Source organism: Melozone crissalis, unplaced genomic scaffold (genome assembly GCF_028551555.1).
Source record: "Melozone crissalis strain CALT ecotype California unplaced genomic scaffold, PUWL_Pcris_2 ptg000057l_1, whole genome shotgun sequence".
NCBI classification, from domain to species: domain Eukaryota; kingdom Metazoa; phylum Chordata; class Aves; order Passeriformes; family Passerellidae; genus Melozone; species Melozone crissalis.
Window position 1 is genome coordinate 6,365,286 of NW_026535835.1, and position 25,851 is coordinate 6,391,136.

General features: G+C 45.3%; 1 protein-coding gene across 2 annotated transcripts in view; it reads right to left on the bottom strand.

Moving 5' to 3' along the window:
• Positions 1-25,851, bottom strand: part of AP2B1 (adaptor related protein complex 2 subunit beta 1) — an 80,989-nt gene that overhangs the window by 39,217 nt on the left and 15,921 nt on the right. For both annotated transcript variants that reach the window (XM_054287090.1, XM_054287091.1), the window contains exons 6-13: positions 18,406-18,596; positions 16,315-16,536; positions 15,185-15,305; positions 13,013-13,108; positions 8,139-8,254; positions 6,558-6,723; positions 6,040-6,138; positions 2,985-3,244 (exon numbers count right to left, since the gene is read on the bottom strand). In XM_054287090.1, the coding sequence (XP_054143065.1) occupies positions 2,985-3,244; positions 6,040-6,138; positions 6,558-6,723; positions 8,139-8,254; positions 13,013-13,108; positions 15,185-15,305; positions 16,315-16,536; positions 18,406-18,596 (1,271 nt within the window). The remainder of the gene's footprint in view (positions 1-2,984; positions 3,245-6,039; positions 6,139-6,557; positions 6,724-8,138; positions 8,255-13,012; positions 13,109-15,184; positions 15,306-16,314; positions 16,537-18,405; positions 18,597-25,851) is intronic.

A 25,851-nucleotide genomic window follows, 5' to 3' on the forward strand; every position in this document is an offset into this window, starting at 1 on the left:
CCCAACAAGAAATGAGGAAAGGACAAAGCTCAGTCGGTTTGCTTGAAAAAAGCAAAACCCCAGACTTCCATTTGTAAAGAATCTCTTTGAAGAGAATCCTATAAACAACTTTGCATTTTCTTAGAAAGAAAAGAAATTCGTGTGGGTTAAATATGGAAAGAAAAGAAATTCATGTGGGTTAAATAGGGAAAGAAAAGAAATTCACGTGGGTTAAAAAGGGAAAGAAAAGAAATTCACGTGGGTTAAAAAGGGAAAGAAAAGAAATTCACGTGGGTTAAAAAGGGCAAGAATATGTGGGTTAAAAAGGTCAAAAAGACTTGATACAAGCTTTCCCCTTTAAAGTGTTGGGTTTGGCCATGGGAATTGGAGATTTGGCCCTGTGAGTTCAGCCTCCAGCAGTTCCCAGATGTTGGGGTCACAAGGGATGCACAGCCTGAACCAGAATCAAAAATTTGAGTCACAAGGGATGCACAGCCTGAACCAGAATCAAAAATTTTCTGCAGCCACCTGTGAAACAGGGAAATAGAGACTCCTGTCCAAGTCTAATCAGATTTGCTTCTCCCAGGAGCCCTGTGAACATCTTCCCAAATTTCCCAGCTGGATTATGGCTGAGCAGGGGTGGTGGGAGCCACCACAGGAGGAAACACTGCCAAGCCATCAGATTTCTCCCCACCCTCAGGATGCATCTGCAGCTCTGTGACACTTGGGCTTGCTGGAGAGGCAGGAACATTTCACCATCTGTGAGCTGTTCAATGGGTCTTCCCATCAGCTGAGAGCTGCAACAAACCTGCCCTACAGGGCTCTGGATGGAAAATGAATGAATCAAAATGCCAGGCGGGGTGTTCTGCCAACCAAAACTCCTCTGGGTTTATACCCAGGGAAGCACCACTGAAGGCAGTGCTGTCCTGACCCTCTTAAACCATATTTACTATGGACATCTCCCCATTCCCATCAGTCTCTACACAAGGATCAGCCACCAGAATGGCCACTGAAATGCAGAAAATCACCTTATCTCATTGTTTGGAATTATCTTTCACTGGGCACTCTTAACTTGCCTTAAACTGATGCAGAAAACCCCAATATTGGGGCCTCCTGAGGTGAGCTCCCACCAGAGAAGCCTGGTGTGCCATTAACTAACCCCACTCATTTTTAAATTTATCACTGCATCAGCATGATCAGTGTGCAGCACGCTCTGCTGAGCATCCCTCAGACCTTCCCCCAGCTTGCACTGCTGACTGAGGCCTGGGGGTTTGTTTTTTGAGGTTTTTTTAAGCAATGGTTTTTGCCAAAATCAGAAAATGCTTAAGGTCAGCAGACTGAGCACGAGCAATGAGAGCCCAGCACAGAGACACTACATGCAAGAAGATGATAAACTGCTCCTTCAAAAAGCTGAATTCTCTGAGCTAAATCCCCTAAAATGCTATTTGTTGTTGTGAAATGGAACAGGAAGGCTGTTAACACCACAAACCAGCTCATTTTGGGACAAATCTTTGATTAGGAGAGGTAGGAAAGTGGCCACTGCTTTTCCTGCCCAACTGGTACATTTGTACTTGCTGATTCTAGGTCAGTACAGCCAGACTTGATTTCAGGCAGGGAGAAAACAACTCAGCTTCCCAAAGCCAGCCACCACAGAAATAGCTTGAGTTGCTAAGAATAGCAGAGAAGTGGTGTCAGAAAATAGAAAAGAAGCAGCATCGCACACTGATTTATCAGTGCAACAGCAAAAATAGCACTCCAAATGTCACTTTGGGAATATTATTAAGAGGTAAGCCTGGCTACTCTGCCTCTTGCTGCAAAATACACTCATTTTTGTAATTAATACCATTAGTGCAAATAGCAAACTGCTCACCTGAATGAGGGACCATGGGAACAGGCCCAGCAGCACCATAGGACTGAGGGAATGAGGCACTGCTGCTCTTGCAGAACTCACCTGCTGCCAGAACTGTGATCCAGGGAGGCACAGAAGCACCAGGCAGGGAGCCAAAGCATCTCCCCACCTCACAAAGGTCAGACAGACCATGTCAGTCTACCCATCTTTTTTGGAGCCCCAACAGGCTTAGATGGCTTTTGCACTTCCCTTGCTTTACAGGCACCAAGTGAGAAAGGGAGTTTTACCAATCCTGCTCCATTTCATGTTGCAGCAGTGAAAGATCCCTGTAATTCCTGTTCCAGGAAAGTGATGCTGCATTCCAGGAGAGAGGCTCATAAAGCTGAGCTGTTGCTGAAGCAAAGCTCCTACAAAATCTTCTTCTGAAACATGCCTGCTCTCACTCTAGTCCTCTTTGCTCCAGTCATCCAAAGCTTCTGCTCTTCTACCCAAATTCATGTCAAGAGCACTTATAATTAATGTCTTCTCAAAAAACATCCCAGCTTCTCCTCACACAGGAACTTTGATACTTCCTGTGTCTTATAACCCAGGAACTTGGACACTCCATAGCCAGGATGGTCGCAGAAAACTTTTATAAAAAATCCTTTCCTTAAGATTTTTTCCTCCTGAGAAGCTGTGAGGCCTCAGGAACAAAATGTAAACATTGATTATCTGCTGCTGTGGAATGCAACAGGTGCATCTGGGATTGGTCTCAAAGAGTTGTTTGTAATTAATGGCCACTCACAGCCCAGCTAGCTCGGCTCTCTGTCCGAGCCACAAACCTTTGTTATTCATTCCTTTCTATTCTTAGCTTAGCTAGCCTTCTGATGAGATTCTTTTCTTCTATTTTTTAGTATAGTTTTAATGTAATATATATCATAAAATAATAAATCAAGCCCTCTGAAACATGGAGTCAGATCCTCATCTCTTCCCTCAACATAAGACTCCTGTGAACACCGTCACACAGGATTCCATTCTGCAATGAAACAGCTCCTTGAACGACCTGCAAACTATCAACAAAATCCCTCTAGGATCTTCTAAAAGATCTTGGCATCTTTTGGACTGTTTGCTAGAAAGAAACCACCCAACCCCTGATCCCCAGGCTGCCAGAGCTCACCTGCCATGGTGGATGGGCAGGTGCTTGCGGTGGATGCCGTGGCTGCCCTCCACGAAAGCGTTGGGTGGTTTGTGGTACACAGAAGCCAGAGACCCAATGTGGCAGATCAGCTCATCCAGCAGGGTTGGCTCAATGAGATCAGTCTCCTCAGAAATCAGGGGCTTTTCCGAGAGCACCACTTCCTTGGCAGTCACTGGATCCGTGGAAAGGAGGCGCCAGTAGATGTAGCCACGATCCCGCAGGTCGGGGTTGTCAGAATCCTGAGACAGAGCAATGCATCACTCACAGGTCTCAAATCAACTCAGGCCTGTAATCATTTCATTCTTCTGGATTAAAAATCCCCAACCAGCCAGCAGCCATAGCCACCAATTTCAACATGATGTTACAAACTGCTTGTTGAGATGAACATCTTAAAATTAAAAATGAGAACCAAAGCATTGATGCCTGGCTTCCTTCTCAGCTGGTCAGGGAGGAGAAATTTACACAAAATTTACAGGATTTCCACCCCACAATTGCCCCAAACCACAGAGCTGCCAACTCCATCCAAACTTTCCTGCCACAAAGTATTAGAAGAAATCCACAGAAAAGAGTGACAATGACTGGTGCACACTAAGAGCAGACACTCAACAATGCATAATGATCCAAGATTCCTGGAAATATGACTTACCCAAGGCATTGCTGGACAAAAAAGATGCTGCAGAACCACATCTTAATAAGCCATATTCTTTATAGCAAAAGAGATCTTAATTTATCCTGCCTTTTAGTTATCTAATGAAGTATGGAGAGATGCTAATGATACACACTTAGGGTACTTCATCAGTTCTCCAGCTGTCAATAATACCCTTGTTTTATTGCAGATACTTTTGCCTCTGCATGAAGTGCTAATTATTTCTCTCCTCTTTGAGCAGCTCTACCCAGAGCAGCAAAGTGAGTGGGGATGGTTTGCTGATCATGTTCTGTAGAGAGGGAGGTGCTGTGGTTTTATGTTGTAGCGAACTGTTCATGGAAACAAGAGCTCAGGTTTTTAATCTTCATTTCAGCAGAAATGTTAGAGGTTTTTTCCCCTGATAAAATTCCAGCAAAATATTGTACACCTCACTAGTCTTTCCTTGGCATTTCTTTTTCTCTTCTGTGCTCTCACTGCTGCCCTGTTAGAATCTGCATCTGCCATCTGCCTCAAGACATTCTCAAACCTCTTCTTGGAATGAGACTGAGCTCAGCTCATTTTGCTTGTAAGGACCTAAATTAATCTCTCTGTTGTCTCACACATTATCTCTGCAGAGCTGGTTGTGTTTGATGGGAGAATTGTGGACTCTTTACACTTTAACAATCCCTCCCAGACTGTGCACTCAGGATCAGGCAGGGTTTCTGCAAGGGCACACATGAAAGGCTATTCTCTCCTACTTGCAGGCACCTACAGATTCAAGGCTGACTGTTTCTTCTCACAGCCAAAAAACACATTGGAAACTGGTAAACCTACTGCAAAAAGAGGCTCAAATCTCTCCCAATTTCTCTCCCAATTCTGCTCTCTCTGGGGGCTGCATAGACACCTGTGGAGCAACACAATGAACTCTGGCTAGCTCAGCTCCCCACCCATGCATCAGCAATGGGGATGCAGAGGTCTGAGACCTCAATTCCTGTGTTTCTGCCAGCCCCAGCTGCTCCACTGCTATTTTTACCAGAGCTGGTTCCTGCTACAGTCACACCTGCAGTCTGCTGTGCACACAAGCCCTGAGACACTCAAAGTGCAACAATACCTAAGCTGGGGAAAGAAACACACATGTAATTACTCTCCCACTCAAGTGAAAAACACTATCTCTACCTAGAAATCAGACCTTGAAGCATAAGGTTTTTCAATGTTTCACAGCCAGTTATCCTACATTGACTTATTATTCATATAAAATACAAAAAGCCAGACTGAATCAACATTGGTGACAAACAGAGAAACAAACCCAGACGCCTGTTACATTCTGAGGGTGCCATTAAATGTTTTGTGAGTCAGCACAGTGGGTTTTAGCACTTAGTACCTTTCTTCTGTTGGCTCAGGAAAATGCTACAGAATGCCCTTGGCCCACTCCTCTCTGAAGAGCAGCTCAGATCCTGCCTAACAGCAGGTTTTGAACAAGAAAATCAGGTCATGGGTTTGTTGCTGCTGACCAATGCAACTCCCCAAAGGAATGAATAAAAGTTTTAAGTGCAGCAAATCCACAGCAATGATTTCTTGCAGCAAAGAGGATCAAAAAGGGCAGCTGATGATTGACTCCAGGTTTTCTGCTCAGAAACAATCACAGCCCATTCAGCTGGCAGACTATTTTTATCACTTGACACAGCAGGTCTGGAGAGGAGCTGTTTTTTTTGGGCACTTTATCCCAATCATTGCAGCCAAGGAGTACAAGAAGATCAGCTGAGCTCTTACCCACCCCTGGCACCAGGACATCACCTCTGTCCTCTGGAACTACAGCAGTTGTGTCTGCCAGCTCAAGCCCAGCCTTGCCTACAGTGATCTGAGCTCATAACTCAGCATCTCATGCATAATGAATCCATGATCTTAACCCACTGCTACAGCCTCCAGCAAAGCTGCCACATTGGCTGACAGCGTCCAAGTACAAAGGCAAAAACCCCAAAATTCAGTTCTTTCTTTTTCATAGCACTGCTTAAAGTTTGCTCTTCTCAGAACAAAGTCTTTGCCAGGCTCTTTGCCTCTGTTATAGCTCCAGATGTTTCACTGCAAGCCACCTTCAAGGAGAAAGAATTTTAGTTTCTTGATAATTCTACACTGTCCCTAACTTTCCATTTAGTGAGTGAATGGGGAAGGAATTCAGATAAAGCAAGAGCTAAGAAGGAGAAAGCAGATTCCAGATGGTAACAGGCACAGAGCAGCTTTTAAATAGAGTCTCTTTGGGAGAGAAGGGAACACCCTTGAATCTGATCTAGAGGTTGAATATTTCTTGGGGGGATTTCTTGCAAAGCTGCCTGGCCTGGCAGCTGGGAGACATCACAGAGCAGCCCAGCAGAGTGTCTGCAGGGCTCTGGGTCACTGGGTACCTTGGCTTACCTGTGTGGCCAGGCTGAGCACCTGCTGGACCAGCTCCTGTGTCTCAGAAGGCTTTTTCAAGAACAGCTTCACTATTGCAGTCAGCAGAGTGAGCTGCACCTAAGAGAGAGGGGCACAGGAGAGATTAGAAATTCCTTTACTGATATTAAACACGGCTTCAGTTTCCTCACAGCATGACACTGCTCTTTGCCAGTGAAACCCAGTATAATCAGATTCAAACCCTTGCCTGTTGCAAAACACTTTCACAGAGAAGTCCCTGAGCAGCAGGCTGAGGTTTGTGTAACATCCCCAGTACAGCCATCCCCCCAAGAAATATGCAACCTTTGGAATCCCCTCTTGTGCTTCCAACATGGGAATTTTTGGAGACACGGACAACAAAGCAAAACTGCAGATTCCCAGGAGTTTTAGTATAGCCCAATATTGAAGCTTTTATTGACAGGTATTATCTGCCCACTGCAATAACATTTACTGTCCATCCCATAAACACACTGCAGATAAAATGCACATTGCAACTTTACCTGAGTGCTTTCATCATGGAAACCCTCCAGGAAACTCTCCAGCAGCTCATCTGCATTGTCAATTCTCTCAGCATATTCACCCACGATCCAGATCATGGCAGCTCTGGCATCTGGCTCATCCAGGGAATCCAGGTTCTCACACAGAGTGGCAATGATGCTCTCATACCTGGTTTGTCACAGTACAGGTGGATTACTGGGGTGAACTGGACTTGTTTCACTTCATTTCTGCCCACATCATTCTGCAGAGAATCCTGCACTGAAGTCCTGTGTTTCTACACAACAAGCAGCATTTTCATTCATCTTTTTTTTCCCTCCAGAGATCTCAAAGGATCTCTGCAGTTTAATCCATCAGCAAGACCACCCAGATGTGGAGTTCAAGATAAAGCTGCCTTCTGTTCTGTTTGCTAATGGGAATATTTGATCCAACAGTTCAAACCATGAGTCTGAATCAGATCCTGCTGCCTTGCTGGAGGCTCCAGCCTGGCAACTCTAAACTGGGTATTGCACTCCCCCCAAGGCTTTATTGTAAACCAGACAATATCCCACAATAATTTAGCTTCCCCTATTCTCGTGTCTGGGTATGCCCACAAGCAGAGAATTGCTGAGGCTAACAGCAGAAATTGTCAGGGAAACCTGCAGATGTCCCAGATTATTTTTTAGGTGCTCATGAAGTCTCTGCTGAAAAACACTGCTGCAGTTCTGAGGCTGAGGAGACAAAATCCTACTGCAGAACCAAGAGAAGCTGAGTTCTGCCCAAGCCAGAGGGAACACTTGGTGGGAAGAGCCAGAAATGCTTTGTTCAGCACAACCTGACTGGACCTGCGACCATGGGAGCCATGAACTTTGACAGCCCTGTGAGGACATATCACAGACATCTTTTCATTAAAATCTTTTCGTTAGGATTTTTTCCTTTTCTGAGAAGCTGTGGCCTCAGCAACAAAATGTAAACAATGATTATCTGCTGCTGTGGAATGCATCAAGTGGATCTGTGATTGGTCTCGGGTGGATGTTTGGATTTACTGACCACTCACGGCAGAGCTGGGTCTCACCCTCTGCTGAGACACAGACCTTTGTTATTCAGTCTTTTTCTATTCTTAGCTTAGCTAGCTTTCTGAGAACTTTTCTTTCTCTTCTTTTTAGTATAGTCATAATGTAACATATATCATAAAATAATAAATCAAGCCTTCTGAACATGAGGTCAACATTCTCGTCTCTCTCTTCATCCTGCAACCCTTGTGACCACTGTGACAAGGACACTTGTACACTTCATGGATTTCTAGAGGAGATTAAAACCAGGACACCCTGATGCTGTAAACCTGGCCAAATTTTCCTTCTGCCATTCCCTGCAAGAGCTTTCCTGGCTTTTGATCCAGCCTTCAATACGGAGTGGTGGGGAAGGAAAACCTTTCAATTCAAACTAACAGCAAGCCAGGCTGACACCTCACCTAGAGCCTCCCACCAAACCAGGAGTGGGATCACTGCTTCCACCTTTGCTCCAGAGCCCTGCTGAGCTGAGAGCTGCTCTATTCTGACGATGGCAGCCAAGAGCTTCCAGAAAACCCTGAGGAGTTTTCCACCTACTTGTTGGGGTACTTGCGGAAGATGTCCCTGATGACCACGATGGCCTCCTGCACCACGTAGTTCACCTTGGTCTGGATGAGGTCCAGCAGGGTGCTCACACAGCGCTCTGCAGATTGCTGGAGACAGCAGAAAAACACAATTTAAATAGCTGAAGAAACACTCCAGCTCCCACAGCACTCACTGAGGAATGTGGTGTGTGTATAAGAAAAGGCACAGAGGAGAAGAGCTGCAAACTCTGCCCAGAAATGAACTACAGGGGAACAAAAGGTTGTTACAGTGGGGACACCAGCTGGCTCCAGCTCCTCTAGAAAGTCAGATAAGTAATTATGCCAGCAGAAAGTTGGGTCACCACACAAGAGAGCTTGGGAACATCACCTACACTGCTCTTTGTACCACCCTGGGGCTGGTACAGGCCACTGAATGAACTCTCTGATTCCCATGCCAGGCAATCAGAGCTGGGAAGTTCTGACAGGGACTGCAGGAAAGCTTCTAGCAAAGCCAGAAGGCAGAGAAAACAGTGCTGTCAAAACCAGCAGCAACAGGTTCAGTATTTTTGGGGTGAGGTCACTAACAACATGTAAAATGCACAGCTAAAAATAAAAATTCAGCTGCTCCTAATGCAGCTTTCAATTAATTAGTTCAATTCACAGGCACTGCAAGATAACAAGGACTGGACACTGTCATGCTCCAGGAACCAGGAGTGGAGATAAAGGCAGATAATTCAGGGAGGTCTATTCCCAAACAGCACAGTGAGACAGGACATCACAGGAGCAACCAACTCCAGCAGCAGAGCCTCAAATAAGGGCAGTGATTTGGTTATTAGCAGAGCACACATGAAGCCTCATTACACAGCTGGTGATTAATGTGAGAAGCAGACTGCTCCCAACACTGCCTTCAGAACACTCATAAAGGATTCAGGCTGGAGACAAACGCTGTGGGGCACAAACAACAGCAATGTAGGTGGATTTTTCAATTCCAGTGAGTTAACAGCTCCCTCAACTTACAGAGCACTTAAAGGCCGGGCAGGAGGAGGAGGAGTGAAATGGCATTTTAGTCACAGCAATCAGCTCTTTGAGAATGGGCAAAAATCTCAAGGACAAACCTCAGGAATTTGGGTCAGAGACTAAAACCTTCTGGCAGCTTCCTGCCCTCCTGGGTACCTCACACAGGGCTGTCAGCACAAACAGGCTGACATGAGGATCAGCCAAGGCAGGATCAACACAAACCAGCACTTGTCCTGTCTTTGCAAACTGGCAGAAGTCATAAAACTCTCCCCTGAAATTCACAGCAAACAGAAGAAAAATCCAATACAATTGGTGTCAGAGAGGCATCACATAAAAATGGGTGATTGCTGTAATATTCTTTTATGATACCTCTCCCTGCTTAGCTCAGCTTTATGGCTACTGTGGCACTACAGGGGCACTGAATGGCAACCTGACCATGTCCTGCTCTGATCCTTCTGCTCCAGAAGGGATTTGAGGCTGTGACCTGGAAGACACTTCCAGTTCATGGGGACTGACCATAGACCTGGCTCCACACACTGACCTGGCTCACAGTGGGAGCCCTGCTCAAAGCCCTTGCAAGAGAGATGCTTCAGAACTTCAAATTTCACCTCTTCATCTCAGTAACTTCCATCTGATATTTTACCAAGTGACCTGATGGGGTAAATCTGTGCCACATCCATCTACACATCTTCTGAAAGATGCCTGTTCTCTAGTCCTCCTTGCACCAGTCATCCAAAGCTTCTGCTGTTCTACCCAAATTCATGTCAAGAGCACTTATAATTAATGTCTTCTCAAAAAACATCCCAGCTTCTCCTCACACAGGAACTTTGTTATTTCCTGTGTCTTCTGACCCAGGAACTTGGACACTCCATAGCCAGGATGGTCGCAGACAACTTTTATAAAAAATCCTTTCCTTAGGATTTTTCCTCCTGAGAAGCTGAGAGGCCTCAGGAACAAAATGTAAACATTGATTATCTGCTGCTGTGGAATGCAACAGGTGGATCTTTGACTGACCCATCCTGGATGTTTCTACAGCAGAATCTACAGCACCAGCCACTGCTGGCAACAAGCACTGCAGTCCTGTCAGAGCCTGCAACTAACAGAGCTTTAAGAGCTGTACAATTCAAGGAAAAGCAAATTAAAGTTCAGTTTTCTTTTCTTTAGATGCTTTGAAGCATGATTTTTTTCCAGGAAAAGCACAACATCCACTTTGAAATACACAGCAATGTTTTTTAGCCAAAGAGTCCCTTGGAAAGTGAGCAGTGGTGGGCACATGCCCAGAAGAGCAGTCCCTCTAACAGAAACCATCTCAGCTCACCCCATCCCTTGTAAACACACAGCTGTTTGAAGGTGGACATCCTTGGGGACAGCAGAGCTCTGCAAACTGATGAAAGGATGCCCCAACTCAAACAGCTTTCAAGTTGGAGTGAGGAAGGACAAGCAACCAATGTCAAAATTGCTTTGTTTTTCTGCAGGAACCAAATGAAAGCCCACAAGATTATTGAAGTAGCACATATCACACTCAGCCACAAGCCTCAATGATTTCTAAGAACCAGGCTGCTGGCAGAATCTCTTGGAAACGAGACAAATAACCCTGTAAGATGGCTCCTTCTGCTTCTCCTTTGCTCCAGAGGAACCCCCATCTTTACTGCATCCACTTCATTTCCTTTTCCCATGGGAGTGGTACTTGTTTTCCTAAAAACCAAAGCATGGAATGATGGTTTCTTGTGATGTTGCCACTGGAGCAAACCAATTCACAAGGCAGACAAGTGTAGCTACACCAGAGTTTGCTGTAGATAAATCCAAGTTAACTCTGAGCTCAGCTAGCAATAATCCAGCAATATCCATGCAAAATGTTCTGATATTCCCCAAAACAATATGACTGCTCAAGCCTGGGCAAAATCTTGTTATTCATTGTGGGTGTTGGTTCCATATCCCAAACCAGCACCAGGAGCAAAGGAACACCACATTTGCTTTGTGGTGCACCTCTCAGCAGACACATTTATTTCTGTCTCACTCTCCTGGGAGTGACAATTAGACAAAAGATAGGATCCCTAAAGGCAGAACTGGGGTGCTCTGTGAATCCTCATTCATCAACAGCTCCCACTGGCTGTGTCCTCTGTCAAAAATCAGATTTCTGAGCTTTGGGAACTTGGACACTGATGGCTGTGAGGATGCTGTCCCATTAGTCATAATTCACAGTGTAAACAGCTTCTAGTAAACACAGATGCACTGGGGACAGGGATTAACCTAGGGATGAGGAATAATTGTCATGAGTTGTCCTATGTATCTCTTTAAATCTGGTTCTTGTCAGAGCAGGAAACAGACCTCACCCTTAGCAGCAGCAGTGCCAAAAATCAAGGTTAAAATGGCCAATGGAGAGGCACAACTACAATTATAGGGTCACTGGGACATTATTACTAGTCCTTTGCTTATCAAATATGAGTGTTGTGGTATCAGGGATGGGGAAAAATGTTGGGGATGAGGGCAGGAAAGAGTAAAAACATCTAAAACCACCTTGATGCTGCAGGAATACACCACCCTCCCTGCAACTAGGACAGGCACAGGGCCAAATCCAAGTGAGAAAGTCCCTGCTGAGAACTAAAACAAATTCCCACCCTGCCAGCACAGCACTGCTACAAAAAGCACTGTCACCAGCTCCTTTTAAACTTCTCTGTAGCCATTTCCATGCTCAGGGGGGTTTTCTACAGTCACTGCTGTGGCTCCTGCCTGGATGCAGCATGGAAGGAGTGCTCTGGTATTTTGAAGTGCAGACATAAAATAGAAGCAGCAGCCCCTGCTCCATGGGGCCATGCTTCAAAGAAAGCCCCTGGCAGTGACAAACCTTTGAGAGCTGAAGGAAGGAGGAGAGAGCTGCACAAAGGGGCAGTTGATTCTCTCCAGAGGACAGAAGTTGGTGTCCACTGTGCACAGGCTTGCAGCAGTTTAGCTGAAACAAGAGAATGCTGTGCACTGACACCACACTAAGCCAGGCATGATTAGGTTATTATTTAAATCTGCTGTCAGGCAATGCTCATGGGAACACACTTGAGCAAAAGCTAAATGAGCTCAGCTGAAATTAGAGCACTTTATGTGACATTTTGCACTCAGTCATCAGTTTACTGAAAAGTACCAACACCACAGCACAAATCTTCCCCCTCTTCACAGGATTTCTGAGCTCCTGACAGGCATTTCAGATTCACTTACAGTGAAATTAACAGACACATCACTAAAAAAACAATATTCTATTACGAGCACTTAGGTGGATGTTCCACAGGCAGAGGACATTTCAGACTTGTTTTGGAAAACTGCAGAGGTTCCTGGGAATTTGTTTGCATAAGCATTGAGGTAAAAGAGAGCACACTCCAAATGAAGTTTACAAGTTATAGGGATGGATTTATGTAAGTAGAGTCACTCTGTTTGTATAAATTGCATTTAAGTGCCCCAAATCTCTGCAATTCTCTGTTCTGTTCTTCTGAAATGGAGGGGAGGGATGACACAAAATGCTTCATAATTCTGAGTTTCTCCATACAATACCTTCTTCTTCCCCCTTCAAAAGGTCAGCCCACAGCTATTAAAGGATTTGGATGGATAATGGTCATTGTTCCACTAAAGCAAATACAGTAAAATATTCCATCAAGGATGAATGACCTGCCTTGCTCTGCCTGCAGGATGAGAGGAGCACGCACCCTCCCATGATGTCCTTATAGCTCACACCCAGCTCAGTGCTGCTCTGCCCATAACCAGGATGTATCCAAGCCACTTGAGGGCCACCACTGGAATTGCAGCAGCATGGAAATGAGGTGGCAAAGCCTAGCATTGTTTCTGAAGACAGGGAACCAGAGAGAAGCCCCAGGGTGAGATACTTGCCTCCACCTTGATGGCACAGCGGCCGATGGCGCGCACGGCCTTGCGCACGAAGTCCACATCCACCTCGGTGGCGTATTCCTTCAGCTCTGCCAGGACCTGAGGGGACACCACAGCACTGTCAGGCCCTGGGGGCACTCAGAAAGCAGCCCACCCTCACAGGTGATGCTGCTTGGGCACCAGAAGATGAGCAAGATATCCTTTCACAGCTACCACACACATCCAGCCAAACTCTGCCATCAGCCCACTGGTTTGGTTATACTGGTGATTAATCCAAACTGCGGTGGGTTACACTTGGTGTAGGCTGCACTAAGTCAAAAGGTGGCCTGGTCTTGATTATTTTCAACCCCTCTGAACAAGAGCTGAGGAAAAATCACCCCTGCCGAACTTAGAGGTTTCTATTTCTTCCTACACTGAAAAGACATTTGTTGCATGCAAAGCTCTCAGCAACAACCATTTCTGTGTGCTGAGATGAACCTTTGGATCCCTGGTGAATCCAAACAGAAGATGCAGAGGAGATCTGAGGACACTCTGGAACATCTATACACAGATTAATAACAGCATGAAGATACTTCCCCTTGTAAAACTAAGATTTATTGCTTTGTCTCAGTGTTTTTGCTAATGGAAACCGATGAAGGGCTAAGCCCAGGATCTGCTGGGATCATACAGACCTTTAACTAAAAAGCTTTGTCTTAAATCACTTAGCTTACAAAAAAATTATTTCAAGAAAAGACCATATGTAATTTATATTCCCTCAAAAGCTCAATTTATTTCAGTTTCTCATGCCAAACATGACATCAGGGATTTAATCGTGATGTCACAAATAGATGGTGAGGGAGAGGGGAGCAGCACAAAGCCAGACAGTCCTTTGAAAAATCTCTCATCCAAGCAAATTGCTCAGAAGAATGACAAGATAAAGAGGCCATGAAGGGCCAGACTGCAGACAGATAAATCTGCAAGGAGGAGACAGGACATCTGTGTTTTGAAGTTTTATTATTTCCTTGGATGATCTACAGTGCACAGCACTTGGAGCACCTGCCTTTAGCAGCTGATGCTTCCCAAACACTGCCCAAGGCTGGAACCATCCTGGTGCCCTGGTCCAGGATGGGCACAGGGATGGAGAATCTCCCCAAGAAGCACAGGAAGATGTGGGTGGAAGCTGCTCCCAGGTCTCATTCCAGGACATATTCCTTCTAAACCTTGTGCTGTTTTATGAATGCCTCCTCAGAAGCTGGAGAGATTCATTCATTAGTCTGCAGATCTCAGACTGCCCTCCAGACACCACTGGCTTTCATGCAAACAGCCCATATTATTGGAGCATTATAAATTCAAATTGGTGTGTGGAGCCTACCAACAGTAAAGAGAAAATTCTGAATATGTTCACATAGAAACTGATTTTTAAAATATTTTCCATGCCCCCCAGCATAAAAAGGGCATGAATTACCTTGCTCAGTTCCAAAAACCATCAGGAGAGAGCTGAAGGAGCTGCTTCAAAATGTCACATGAAATGAAATTGTTCTGTGACAATTAGGACAGGACAATAATAGCACTGACCAGAGGCATTAATCATTCTGCATTAGTGTTAGGCCTCATAGCCAGGGGTGCACTTCCTCCAAGGAAGGGATTTGCATTAAACCAACATCAAATACAAGAAGAATCTACACTGCAAAGTGAATCTCAATTCAGTTCAGCTTCAGCTTTGTGCTATTCCCATTCTGGAAGCAAGTTAAGCAAAAGCAGGATTTTTTTAGCTCTGAAGAGTGCCTGTGCAAGCGTTATAACAATTTCACTAACTTGAAATTCACACTTCAATAATGTTTGGCCTTTCTGAATGCCTCCCTTACAGGCACACCCCTCTCACTTGAAACAAGGCTCTCATTCCAACCTCAGCACTGGCAGTGACTCATTTGACAGGATTCACGAGTTCTCCTCCTGGAATTGTCATCAGTGAAACAAGATCCACCTCACGGTCACGACGCATCCACGCCACGCTATTAACATTTAAATTCTGGGGGAAACTCCACCACCAACCATTAGAGAACTCACAGAGCACTCCACCAGGCACAGTGATGCCTACAAGTGATGCTGACTCCAGGGGTGGCTGCAAACACCCTCACACAAGGAGCAGGGCAGGGATTTCCCCTCCCAGAGCACAGCAGGAGTGCCCCAGCTGACCTGGGCAATGTTTGCTTGTGAGGCCAGGCGGATCATGATGTCCAGTTTCTCCAGTTTGACATAGATGGGGTCGTTATACTTCACAAAAAACACTTTGATCTCCTGCTTCAGGATTTCAGGCCTGCAGGGAACATAATGTTGTCACTCAAGAGTGGTAAAAAATCCAAACTGTTTTAACAACAGGCATCTTTTCTTTAGAAATCTCCCCAAATATCCATAAGAAACAGAATGGTGCCATTTTGCCCTGGTTGACCAGGGAGGTCATGGACTCCCCATCCTGGAAGTGTTCAAGACCAGGCTGGACATGGCTCTCAGTAATTTGGAATGTGGAACATGCAGAGGAAGCTGGAACTGGATGATCTTTAAGGTCCCTTTCAAGCCAAACCATTCTCTGACTCTGATTTCATGCCTGGGATGTGCAAACACCAATTCAAAGAAAGAGGTCTGGTCAAAAAGATTATTTAGATACAAAAATGCATAATTCAAGTCTTTCAACAGCCATATCTCTGCTTCCTCTATTTGAGCTGCTGAACCAGCCACGACAGGCAGTGAACAACAATATTTTCAGTGAAAGAACAGCATCCTTATCTTAATGCAAAACCTACAAATTCATTTCCACTTTCACTTCAAGATGCCAGTGCACAGTAACTCTGCCCTAATATAATCACAAAGAGCTATCCAAGCTATCTCACCTTTCCAGCAAGGATCAGCAGCAATAAAACATGAACATGGGAGCAAAGTGGTGGGAAAAAGCCCAAGCCACTGTGCACCAGGATGTCACCAGCCTGGTGGCTGTGTGCTGAGCAGAGTAACACAGGCACACTGAGATCCTGCAGGTCACTGTGAACTGCTCCTGTTTGCCATTTTGATTTATAGAGGCCAATTCTGAGTGCTCATAAAGAGAAGGTGAAGAGAGCAGGTAAAGAAATACTGCATGAAACTGGTATTCCTTACAAGCATGCTGTAAAGGAAATCAGTTCAGGTTGCCAGAGTCATGAGAGTGTTTAACCTGGCTCTTAAGGGATCTGAGCCTGAATTAAAAGAAATTCTGTGCATGTGGCAGTATCTGGAGATCTGAGATAATCAGATGGCCTTTGACAACACAGGAATCAAACCCCCTGAGCTTTTACCTCTTCTGCACAATCAAGTTGATGTTCCTCAGGGCAACATACTGAACTTCAGGCTCTCCAGACAGCAGGGTCACCAGAGGAGGGGCAAGTTTCTTCAGCAGCATGTTGTAATAATCAGAGTCCTTGGGAAGGAGCTCCAGGAACTTCATCAGGACCTTCACTGCTGACAGCACCACTGCTGAGTTGGCGTGAGACAGCCGGGGGGTGACCCGCTCACAGATGCTGGGGACAGAGGCACAAAAAAGGGTTCAAATGGATTTCAGGGTGCCAAATGTTTCAAATCTGAATTTAGGAGATGGCACATTGCTTCTCAGACGCTGCTTGGATTTGGTTTTGTTCACAATGAATGGGCAAAGTCTTGTTTTTCTGAATGCAGCAGGAAACAAACAGGGGCTTCTCTGACAGCTTCAAGTTTCTCTCCTGCCACAGTCAGCTCAGGAACAATTCCACACTTCCTGTTTTTTCCTGGTGGTATTTTCTATTTGTGTGATCTTGTCTATCACTTATAAACATAACTTTAACAAAAACAGCTACTGGAAAAACACTTTAGCCTCCATATAACCATTCAGAAGTGATACACGCTTCTGGCTTGCTTGGGGGGTTGCTGTCATTTCAACAGAAAAAGATTTCTGTTCCTCTGAATACACAAGAAAAGAGTGACCTAAATATCCTCCCAAATCCCACTTGCCATAATGGATCCTGTAATCAAACTGCATCCTAAACAGCCCATCCCAGAAAGAAAGGAAGTTTGGGTTCATATGGTCTTTCTTAAAGCATCTGTCAAGTTTCTTCCCACTCCCTCCTGCATGTTGCTAACCCAGAACAAACTCATTCCCATCTGTGCCTCCTGAAGTTTCCTTGCCTGCAAGATCTGATTTCAGCCATGCTGGAAGGGAAGCAGCACAGCTCAGTGAGGAGCAGAGAAATCCAAATCAGGTTTGGGGCACCCTCAGCTGCCTCTACCCAAGGTCACCTGCATGTCCCAGCTGCTTCCTCTCTCTGTGCCTCAGTTTCCCCATGCACAGGGGAGTGATATTTTGCTGGAAAGGAGGGTGGCTTTCCCAGTGCTGTCTGACTCCAGGAAATCAACTCCACACAAAGGAGCAAAAGGATAAATCACTCTTCAGAGGAACTGGGACATGTTCACAGGTGCTCAGAGCAGTGGTTCCTCTGACAGAGCTGGGATAACACCAAGCTCACACCCTGGAGAGCTCTGCAGGTTTCTAGCACTCATTAAGAGCTGTTTCTGGCACAGAAGCAGAACACAAAGGGAAAAAAAAAGCCCAGCAAGACTACTGGGAGGCTTCTTAGAAACAGTGCATCAAAAAAAAAAAGAGTCAATGAAGAAACCCATCAAACTGGCCAGGATTTTGTACGTGGGCTTGTGATCCTTCCTCCCCCTCCATCCCCACATCAGCTGCATTAAATACATCATCTCAGAGTCTCCCTGTTCCAAGTTACTTTTCTGGCTGAATCCTTGTTTTCTTGGGAACACAATCTGGCTTTTTGTGATTCTGGAGACAGATGAGGGAGAGGCTTGAAGTGCACAAACTAACAGCCCACTACCCAAACCCTAAAGTCTTTCTATTTAGGTTTAGTCAGTGCAGTTAAAGGTAAAAGCACAAAGGTGAATTTGGAACAATAAGGAAGATCATTTCTTACCTTTATTTTCACTTTATCATATCACAGACTAGTTTTCAGTTGGAAAATATTCCAGACCTGCAGTACTTTGGAAATCCACAAACCTGTAAAGGTTTGTTGCCTTTCAAAGCAGCAAAACCAAACAGGAAAGCTCTGCTTTAAAGCAGAAAATCCTCCAAACAGTGCTTCCACTGTTACAGGTTTGGTCTTGGGCTGATCCCTTCTTACTACTGCCAGTCCCCACAAGAACCAGCCATTTAAACAGAAAATAAAATACAAAAAGATAAACAGAGAAAATGGCTCTGCAGAAGGAAGGAGCAGGCTTCCAGAATCAGACCAGCTAGAAAAAGTAGTTTTGCTTTTAAATCTAGTTTATCAAGTCTTATTTGTGCTGCCACGGTGCCCTGCTACCAGAAGTCCTCCCCCAAGTGCCACCAAAAGCCACCGCACCTCTGAGCCTCCCGGTCATCCTTGGGGTTGTAGTTGGACAGACAGTCCAGGATGAAGATCTGCCCCCACTCTGTGCACTCATTTAAGGCTGTCAGCAGCTTGTTGATGTTCTGAGGGTTCAGATCCAGCAGGTTGCTGTTGGGGTGGGACTCGCTGATCTCTGACAGGGCGGCCACGGCGTTCGCCACCACCTGCGGGGAGAAGAGCTCCTTGTTAGCAGAGCAGGAGGGGCTGGGCAGGATTGATCCAGGGCTGGGGACACACAGGGGACAAACTGGAGCTCCATCAGCTGCCACAGCAGTTAGCTGAGCCTTCTGGGACGCAGCACAACCTGCAGAGCCCAAAGCTCCACTGGGAGGAATAGGAACCCAGGGCAAGGACATCACGAGAGACTTTGTGGCACCCACAGGGAACAGCAGCACCCTGCAGGCTCCACATCCTCCCCCAGCTCCAGGGGATGCTCAGCTTCACAGTCAGGGTCCCCAAACCTCCAGCTGCCCTATTTATTCAGGAATGTGTGCCTCTTGCCCATTTTCCCCACGGCACATGGCTTAGCAGTGATCCAGAAATGAGCTGGCAGGTGCCTGGCAGCCTCCAGCTCTGCAGCAGCACTGGCAGGTCACACAGTTTGAGAGCAAACAAACCATTTCTCTAAAATGGGCAACTCCTGCTAAATTTTTAATAAGCCATATTTCAATTTTCAGTCCCCAGAACATCCTTTTGCTTTATGGAGCCATGGTAAAGCAAGCACTCCAGCACAACTCATCCCTGAAAATATTCCTGCTGAATTTAGGACTATATAAGGTCTCCTCTTTTCTAAGCACAGATGAAATGAAGCACAGAGAGGAGGTCCAGGGTCCAGATTGACACAAACAGAAGTGGGAGTGCAGCATAAATTCCATACTAATGGAATTTCTAATTTTTAATTTCTAATTCCATACTCAAATTCAACAGACTCCATAGGAAGATTTTTTTTTTTAATAGAACTGCAGAATATAGAGACAAAATAGAAAATCTGCAGATGAAACTAAAGTCTTATTTGTTTAACTAACATGAAAAGGGATTTAAGATGAGTTTGACACAGAAAACTGAAATCCCCTATGAGAAGGTAATTTCAGGACATTTTACAATGTACATCATGTCAGGCCAACTCCCAGCAAATATCTGCTCCAATGAAGATTTATGGTGTTATTTTCTACGAGATTAAGGCAAAGAAACATCTTATCTAAAATCATCTGATTGTCTGGATGGCTAAAGATGCTTTTGATGCAGTACAATGGAAACAAGAACAGCACAACCAGAACTTTCCCTGCTTTGTTCCCATCTCTGCTTGTCATTAAACCAATATATTCCAAAGTCATTGCACAGGCACAGTAATGTTGATTGTTCTGCATTTCACACCTAGAGGTCAGAGATAGGATTCTGATCCAAGATTTTATGAATTTCATTAGTTGAATGAGCCTTCTGTCACCAAAATCATTAGCAATCAGTGCTGCTGTCTTCTTGTACTGTTTTAAAGAGGAACTTAGTAAGATAGGCTGCTTATCCTCCTCATTATTTAATTTGCCTAATTCCTGAATGGTTAATGTGACACAGCATAAAACTGAAGTAAAAGACTTTTATTATCATTGTATTTTTGAAGTTACCAGTGAAGACAAATCACAAAAAACACTTGAAAGTTCAAAACCCTTATGAAAAAGTACTTATAAAATGACAGTATTTTGGAGAAAAAATTTTGAATTGACAAAAAAATTTACATAGCCAAAGCATCAGAGAAAGGGACCTGTCAGTCATACAGAGGGACAGGAGCTCTGGCAACTGCACTCACACTGCCAGGCAGTAATTGATAAATTAGTAACTAATAGAGAATTTTAGAACAGAACTGAGACTGGAGAAGAACTCCAAAATAATTTAATTCTACCATTAACCCAGCACTGCCAAGCCCACCACTGAATCATGTCCCCAGGTGCCATATTCAGATGTTTTTGGGCACTTCCAGGATATCCTAAACCCTGTGCTTCTATTTCCTTCCTTGCTCCATGGAGTCTCTCCCTGTGTTTGCCATGGATGCACAGAAATGCTGCTCCCATGGGTGGAGAGCAGCAGCTCCAACCCAGAGACCAAATTACGAATGAGATTTTGCTCTCAGCATCTTTTTGGGTCCCTGTCAGCAAAAAAATGCAAGTGTCCAGCTCAGAGCTGAGGATGGGACAGCAGGTGACAATCCACTCATAATTCCATTGAAAGCATCCATGAGGAAGTGGCAGAAGGGCTTGGGGACATGGGCTGTGGTCTCTGAGTGTCAGAAAAAGGACTGGGAGGGGTTCTGGTGGCAGCTCAGTCCTGCCAGAGGAGCTGGGATCTACAATCCACAGTCCACAATTAAAGCTGGTCCTCACCTCCCACCTCAGCACCAGTGACAAGGAGATAATTGAAGTAAAGGGGATAAGGGAAAGGTGGGGAATAAATGCAAACTTTAAACAATATTTATTAAAAAAAAAGGACTTGCTGGCTATTTGCACTGAACATATTGATGTGTTCTGGTGTTGTGCTATGCCAACAACAACAATCAGCATCTTCAAGGCTTTTCACACAGCCCCAGCAGAGCTGAAAGGCAAACAGCTCTCAGGAAGCAGTCCAACACAAACACTGGCTGCAGCACACAGCCTCACCTCTTCCCTGGCACTGCCACTGCCTCAGGCAGCCACAGGAACACAGAGCACAGTTCCAGCACACAGCTCCTGCCCTGCCAGCTGCTCCCACCGAGTCAGAGCTCAGGTCAAGGACTGAAGCGTCCCCCACTAAGAGTTCTCACCCAGGTATGGCAAAAATCCATAAAGAACCACTCAGTACCAATTCTGCTGTTCCATCACCTGCTAATCCACTGGGTGCTTTGGCACTCATGGAAGTGCCACTGGAAATATTTAAAAAGATGTTTTCTGGCCAAAAAATTTTTTTAAAAAATCTGCAACATCAAAGCTGAACCTTAAGTCTTCAGCTGGGTTAACACTTCTTCCTTAACACAGCAGTACAACATCAGGAAGCCCAACTACATTAAACAGCAAGAACAAAGTGATCAGTTACAAGAAGTAATTTTCTCTTTAAAATAAAAAATTATAGAATTGCTGAGGGACATAAAAGTAAGATAAAGCTTTACAAATGGCATAGGACCAAGGAACTAGACAAGTTTCACACGCTGACTGCAAAAACCCCTGAGTTTCTTTAGCAAACAAAGTATTCTTTGCTTTTCAAAACAGGCCCCATGTTTATTTTGATGAGAAACCAACCACTTGTATACTTTATCCCATAGACTGGAAGAAGCAGACTTAAAGTACATAAAACTAACAGCTGGTGTAGTCTTGAGTTCTCAAAAATAATAAAAAAACCAGAAGTCAACAGTAGCCACAGAAATGTGAGCATAAACAGCTAATGAACAGAAAAAGCTTTAAAATTCCAAGTTAACTCCACTGGAAAATGCCTAATTTGACTCACAATTAAGAATACCAACTTTAAGCTAAGAGCTACCAAATGATGATCTGCCTAAAAATCCCCCAGAAAATAAAAATGCAGAGCAGATTGAAGAATTAATAACAATTAATAATAATAACAGGTCCCTGGCTTGCTGATGTAAATCAGTTTACCCTGGGTACACAATGACATTATTCAAATGCAGCCACAGCAACATCCCTTTGGAGCATGGGATGAGCTGAATGACAATAAACCTCCTTTTGGCTGGGGGAATTTTGACAAATTTGGAGGAATTTATTGGAATTACCCAATACATTTAGGTTCTTGGAGAAGCGTGATTGGGATGAGGATAATCAAAATCTCCCATGCTCTTATTAAAAACTAAAAATAAAATAAAAAAAAAGAAACCAAGCCCAAACATCTACACTTAAATCCACATCACAGCTTTAAGAAGAAGCCAACAATTTTAAATCCACCTCCAGACAAACTCCCTCTGCAGCCAGGCAGACCAGAGCCGACCTCCAGGGAAGCTGCAGAGGTAGGAGCACTGTGATTTCCAAGTGATTCCTTCTGGCAGCTCAAACCTTCAGCTCACAGCAAATGGCACCAAACAGCACCAGGGAGGGAAGGGGGTGGCTGAAAACCTGCATGTCTGCCTGGCAGCCCACACAGCAAAGCTTTGCAGGGGCTGGGGGGACAGGAGGGAAGCTCGGCACATCCAGAACGCCAACTAGTCAAAGCAATCAGATTATTTCCCCAGCATCCCAAGCTAATTGGAAATTAAACCAAGTGTGTAATGGAGCTAATGAAATACAATGTTCTGCTGCTTGAAACAGGAACCTCTGGCTTGCCATGCCGCTAAAGTGAAGCGGAAATGAAGAAAAAGAGGAAAAATGAAGGGGCTCAGAGAAGGTGCTGAGGGAAAGCAGCGCTCCCTCCACAGCTGGAGGCTCCTGCCCTCAAGGGAGCCAGGCTGCAGGAGATGATTCTGAGGTGCTGCCATTTCAGAGAGCACTCTGGGCTGGCAGGGTGCATCTGTGCCATCAAGCACAGGCTACCAGCTGGGAGATGCAGAGCAGCCATGGATGGGTGTCTCACAGGGCCACTCATTTTTATGAGCATGCTGCGTGCCCACAATGTCCCTACCAGGTGCTCTCCAGAGAACAAGACCCCTCATCCTGTTCACATCATCACTTTTATCTCCAAGCCCTCCTTACTCTGCTTCCCTAGGAACAGGAACCATTCCCTAGCCCCAGGAACCATTAACATTTCTTACTTTACAAAATAATTCTTCCCTGTGAGGGTGGTGAAGCCCTGAGAAGCTGTGGCTGCCCCATCCCTGGGAGTGCTGAATGGGGCTTGGAGCAATATGGGACAGTGAAAGGTGTCCCTGACCATGGCAGGGGATGGAACAAATTGAACATTAAGGTCCCTCCCAACCCAAACCCTTTTGTGATTCAATAATTCTATGAAATGGCTCAACCCTGCAAGTCAGAGAGCCCTCATGAGCCTCTCACACTGTCAATGCCTGTTTATATGTACAGATATAAATTAAAGACTCACACATCCCCAGCTCCTGATCACATCCCAAAAACTGCCTGGGTGGGGAAGACCTCCTGGCTTGCTTTTTGCAAGTGGGCTGAATTTTTATGCAAGGCAAGTTAAGTGTTTTACTTCCCACGGTGTGCTTGCCCTAACTGGGTTTTTTTTTTTTTTTTCTGCACTTCCCAGCAGAAAAATGGCACTTTGTGGCAGACTGGAACATCACTCCTGCTCTCATATCCTTGCAAAAATCAGGATGTGTGAGCTGTAAGGCAGGAAAACAAGCTTTCCCCAGCTGTTGAAACTCTTGGGGTAGGTGGGCAAGAAGCTGCTCCATCACAAGGAGCTTCTTGGCAGAGCTGAGCCCTCAGTGCAGGAAATTAAATTCCATGAGAAGACACAGAGGGTCTGCAGCTCCCTGTTTCCCTTCCAGAAATCACTGTGGTGTGATCCCAGTCTGGATCAGGCACCTACCAGACACATCAGAAAGGTTTTGCTTTATTTTTTGCAATTTTCCTTGCAGAGGTTCTCGCTGGCACCATCCAGTGGCAAATGGGCTGCCTCTGATCTGAGCTGAGAAAAAAGGGCCAGCTAAGCACCAAATTCCTTACAGAGCCCTAAAAAGGGGGGTACAGAGTTACAAAACATCACAATCACAACATTATCTGACAAATGGTATTTGTCAATAGCTGCAAGTGTCTGTTCCAATAACATGTAGGCACATGTCAACAAAATTCCCAGCAAACTGATGGATGTTAGAGATCCTGGAATGATCTGTTCAGCAAGACTAATACTTTGGAAATTAGGCACATGCTGGTGGCTGTAATTGGAAGGAGACAAGTCTCTGATAGATGAATTTGTCAATTAAGATTTATAAAATGAGAGATCTGGGAAGATAAACTCTGGAGCCATGGAAGTTCACAAATTACCAAACTCCTCACCTCTCTGCCAGCACTGAAAACACAGGGGAAAAAAAAAAATCACATCTTTGAGGGAAGATGCTCAAGAGCTGAATCCTTCATTCCACAAACCAACCAACAAAAACTCAAGTCCCACATGCATGCCTGAAATTCCCTCAGACCTCTTTAGGATGAAAACACCTGCTCCAGTGAGTGAGATTCCCCTGCAGGAGCTCATTCCAAATCCAAAGCTGGTTTCAGCAGCACAACAAGGGGCTCAGAGTGGGAAACCAGAAGCTGTGCCACCATCACAGGTGGCAGCTCTCCCTTTCTGCCTCTTTAAGTCTTTGCTGTGCCTGCTGCCACACACACAGCTGGTTTCTGCAGTGCCAGGCAATCCCCCACATTTCCTGTCTCTGGCATCTCACACACATGAACACAGCCTCTGTTCAGACAGGCTCCTCCACAGCTTCTCCCCATCTCTCTCCCATCTTGCTGCTGCTTTTGGCTGCACAGTTTACCAGAAGTGTTGCTTTTCCTTCTGGACAGCCTCACGGAAACAGCACAAGCACCCATTAGAGAGCTCCAAAGTGCCACCATCACCACTCCCCAAGAGCCCCAAGCAATGTTCTCATTCACTGCAACACATCCATCACTGGGTAAAAGAAATTCCACCCACAAATGCCATCAAGTGTCTCCCAGAAGGAAATATTATCTCTACTTGCAACACAAACATTATAAAAAAACCCCAAACCACACACAGGATCAATTCAGGCATGGCTGGAGGACTTCAAGACCCAGCCTGCATCTGCAGTGCTTGGTTTGAAAAGAAGAGGGATATTTTTTTGCCCACAGGACAGAAAGGGAATCCTGGAGCAGCCCCAGGTTGATGAGATGCTGCAGAGCTCCCAGCAATATTCAGCTCCACACTGGGATGTGGATTGTCAAATCCTTACAACCTTCATGAGCAGGAATCATGAATTCATCCAGCAGTGACAGCTCACTCCTCCCACCAGAAGAAAACAGCAGCTGCAGAGGGAAAACACAGGGCTGGGATTGTCCCCATGGGGAACAAGTGACCTCCTGTGCCCAGGGAGAAGGTGCTGTTCCACTCCCTGCTGGATAAGATAATTCCCACATCCCTGACTGCTTCCCACAAAATCCTTCTGGGACTCAGGGGATCACCAGCTTCTCACCAAGGAGTTCTTTTCTCAGCTTTAATAGAAAGAGAAGGATAAAACTCCTGCAGAGGACAGGCCCAGGAGGCAAAAGCTCTTTTTTGTTTCTAAACAGGCTCATTCCTCAGGACACCAGCTCAGAGACATTCTGCTTGCTAGCTAGTAGGAAAAATATAAAGGAAGATAATCTTCCTCCATAGGGTCATGCAGGCAGCTCCCACACACCCAGTGAAGTTCTGGCAGGGAAGGAACCCACATCCCTTGCAGGCAGAGCAGGAGAACACTCTGATTTATCTCTACAGGGTTTTAGTCTCATCTGTGAGCTGTGGAAACTCAATATTGCTGGAGGGAATCTGGAT